Genomic DNA, 4,015 nt, shown 5'->3' with positions numbered 1-4,015 from the left:
CCGAAGGGAATACCCCTGTTTAACCTCCAGGGGTACTCGACCCTTAGCTAATTAAACATCCCACGTTCTGAAACCAATCAATCATAATCCAATTCCATTTCCAATTCCCAATCCCAAATCCGTACACAACCAATAGCCTTCCACATCCTATCTCAGAGGTCCTTTCGTAACATTCAGTACCATAAGGGGACTTCAGCTACCATATGTACCGACGACACACACACACACACACCATGTTAATTAAACATAAAACAGTCTTCGATTTCGGTCGGTGCTCGTCCGTGGAGTACTCAAAAAAGGTTCGTTGCGTTTTCTGTAGAATGATCAGACAGTATTTACAAGAAAATTGAAAATTATTAATTTGCTACTCTAATGTAACAGGTAAACAAATACTGCAAAGTAGGTTTGCGCTGCCGAATGCTATGTAAGTCATGAAACCTGTGTCCCCACAGGTGACTGTGTAAACAGATTTAGGTCCCCACAAGTATAGTAATGCTAGGCCACACCCACACACCCACACACACACACACACACACACACACACACACACACACACACACACACAATGTTCTGACTGTGACAGTTTCTATGCTGTCAAATGGAGGAAAAATGCTGACACAGCTAAATGTAATTTAACAAAGGACAGTGTGTGCCCCATTACGTCAGACAGCAAAGAGATTCATAATGAAACAAGGTATCTACAAACACATTCCATGTTTCTAATTTTTTAAGAACATTCAGTCACGTCTTTTTTGTCATTGATATTGCATGTTGAGATCATCACATCACAGTTAGTGTTTAGTGACGTTGCTGGCACCTCATCTTAGTCATGGAAACAAAGGTCACTGACAAGCATATTTACTCATAGTTTCTGATTGCAAAGTGAATATTGATCAGCTCTTACTCCGTATCTCTCGGCCACAATTTCATTGAGGCTGCGCTGCTGCCTCTCTGCCTGCTCCTTCATCCTTTGGAAGCTCTTCCTCAGCCAGCCCAGGCCGGCATCATTCACCACTGTGTTTCCTGGGAACGAGACGAGAGAACTGTCACAAACATGAACAAACTAAAATACACAACAAGTCAGTTATAGTTTCAAACAATAGAAACATTGAAATCAAATCAACAAAGTGGTATGTTTAAACCTTTTAATTAAAAAGTTAGAATAACATATGTTAGTGTTGCTTGTTGTGAGAAGCTGGAAAATAATATAGAGAAGAAGAATCCCTAAAGAATGTCATTGTGTGCTGATGAATAAGAACCAGAGATGAGTAAGTGAGGAAAAAGGAAGGTGAGGAGAAAGGAGGGTTTTAAAGAAAGAAAAGAGAAATGTATTATTTGAATCCATGGAAAGAAATGTCCTACAACACTCTGTATACCTTCCCAGAGATAAAACTGGACAAATCTTTTGCCCATAGCCTCAGCTCAAGGTCAGAGCTGAGTATTGGCTTTAGAGAGTTATCAGAGCTTAATCATCTGCACTTCCTACGATAAACTGTTAAAGAAATCAACAAACAACCAATCGAGCTTTCTAATGTCAAGATACTATACACAAATAAAACCTTTCCCATCTGCCAGGAGGACAGGATAGCAGTAACAACTCGTGATACATGGGCTTCTGCCTCTCTGTCATTAAACAGAAACGTGGCTTTTGAATAGTTTGGCTCTTGTTTCACAACTTCAGGCTGCACACTGTCCCCTTTTCCAAACTAATCCAACCACATGTCACCTGATCATTAACCAGCAAATGTTTGTTAAAAGCAAAACAAAGTGTAACCAATGTTAAAAACACACAAATACCTACAAACATAAACAAACACCTGTCTGTAGCTCATGCAACATACCTGTGTGTGTGTGTGTGTGTGTGTGTGTGTGTGTGTGTGTGTGTGTGTGTGTGTGTGTGTGTGTGTGTGTGTGTGTGTGTGTGTGTGTGTGTCTGCGGAGAATAGTGTATGAAAAGTTTTAAGGCCAATGCCTCATCTCCTCAGCTAACCCTGGGAGGAGGACTTCAGAATCGACAGTTTTTCACTAGAAGGGATAAGTGAAGTAACTCTGGTCTGAGACCCTTATAACTCAATGAGGCAAACGCAACAATACTATATATTAGTGTAGTAGTTTTACCTTTCTTTGTTGCAGCCTTCTCCGCTGGGGGCAGACCAGTTCCTCCATCTTTCCAGAACGGGTTTAGCTCCAATTTGTGCAAACCAGCCTAAAGCGGAAACACGAAAACACCTTAATAATTTCACAAACTTTCAAAAAAGAATCCAGATAAAAACACCCTACAGACAACAATTAACACACACACACACACACACACACACACACACACACACACACACACACTTCTTCCAACTTCCTCCTCCTTTCTGCCTTAAGCTCTTCTTCAGTCCTTTTCTTTTTCTTTCTGCTGTCCTATACTTCAGTCTCTGCACCGCTATGTCACTTAATGTTCTCCCCCGTGAGTCCCATCCTAACCCAACCCCCCCTCACCACATTGCCATCTCCTAAATTCCAAGGGGACGGCACACACAAAAGCCAGGAATGCAGCTGGGCTCCAGAGTGGAGGAGGAAAGTGGAGATGACGGACACCGGGCTGATGGGGACAGGCAGATTGATGGGGGTGAGGCAGGGATTCTGGTGACCTAAAATATCTTCAGAACAGAGATCTGCAGCTAATCAAAGGAAGCTGTGCCAATATTGCCGATTACATGAAGAGTAATATCTAACGATTGTATCCCTCTACTGTTGCTTATTGGCCAATTACTGAAAGCTGCAGCTCCCACAAAACCCTCAACGCTGACGCTTGTTGTTTTGCTAACATCAGATCACAGTCAAAAAGCCTTACTGGTAATGATTTGTTTCTTTAGCAAAGATAGATAAGATAGGATTACTTTGTGCTTAAAGCAATTGTTTTAATACCATCAAACGAAGTCTCCACACCTGATTTCATCAATGCTCATGATGGTCTCTTGTATTAAAACCATCTCCATCCCAGAATTTATTTCATATCCTAAAAGAGGTTTCCCTTTCTCTACCTGGAAGTTCTTTATTTTGTTTCTCCTTAAAAGGCTTTTTGGAGAGTTGTTTGAAGACCCAAGGCTCTGAGGAAAGAAGGTGTTGTATGCTAGATCGATTGTAAAGCCCCTTGAGGCAAAATTGTAAATTTGGGCTATATAACTCAAATTGACTTTGGAATGCTAATCAGGTCTTTTATACAGCCTGCCACAGAACAGAGGAGCAGGATGTGTGCAATATAATATGCTAATTTACTTTTAAGGATGTTCAAAAGGTCCTCGATATCCCCCATATAGTGGTTCAATCCCCCATTTATGCTGGTGGGAAATCTTGGAAGTCCAATGTGGAAAAACCTTTTACCAGCATTTTCCCAATAACCAAAAAAACCTGTTTCCTGTTCCTCCCATTAAAAAATAAGACGGTTTACATGTTTTAATTTCCCCATCTAAAGTCCCAAATGTTGTATTTTAAATCTTGGTTATACAGCTTCTACATGTAGAAAAATTCAACCTGGGGTAAAAAGGGTGGAGAAATTAGAAAAAAATCTGATCAAAATAAATCTTAGCTGTGTTTATGTTTGCTTTCAGTTGGATTTGCGTTCATGTGTGCACGTGTTTGTGCATTGTTTAATGAAGGTGTATGCTTTTGTGATTACCAAATGATTACAAAATATAGAACAATCACTATATTCGTTTGTTGCAGAGATTATAATATGGTCTTCATCTTGTAAAACATAAAGTGCTTTAATTATGTGTAAGGAATAGCAGATTCGAAAGAAAACACAATTAAAGCATACATTCAACATTCAACACACAAAACATAAAATAAAAAACTGACCCATTTTCATTCGATTTTATATGGACCACAGTGTTTCCCATACATTGATTTATTTGTGGCGGGCCGTCACAATTCAATATCGTCCGCCACAAATGGATCTCATAAAAAAAAAAAAAAATCTTTTTTTTTTTTTATTATTCTTTTTTTTGTGGTCTAATCGGATAGT

The 4,015-nt window shown here is 39.6% G+C and overlaps 1 protein-coding gene across 1 annotated transcript in view; it reads right to left on the bottom strand.

The window, feature by feature from the left end:
• Window positions 1-4,015, bottom strand: part of cwf19l2 (CWF19 like cell cycle control factor 2) — a 23,437-nt gene that overhangs the window by 16,039 nt on the left and 3,383 nt on the right. Inside the window, exons 3-4 of the mRNA XM_010770768.1 lie at window positions 2,119-2,206; window positions 905-1,023 (exon numbers count right to left, since the gene is read on the bottom strand). Of these exons, the coding sequence (XP_010769070.1) occupies window positions 905-1,023; window positions 2,119-2,206 (207 nt within the window). The remainder of the gene's footprint in view (window positions 1-904; window positions 1,024-2,118; window positions 2,207-4,015) is intronic.

This window comes from Notothenia coriiceps, unplaced genomic scaffold (assembly GCF_000735185.1).
Source record: "Notothenia coriiceps isolate Sejong01 unplaced genomic scaffold, NC01 NC01_scaffold00009193, whole genome shotgun sequence".
NCBI classification, from domain to species: domain Eukaryota; kingdom Metazoa; phylum Chordata; class Actinopteri; order Perciformes; family Nototheniidae; genus Notothenia; species Notothenia coriiceps.
This window is presented reverse-complemented; position numbering and strand designations above follow the sequence as displayed.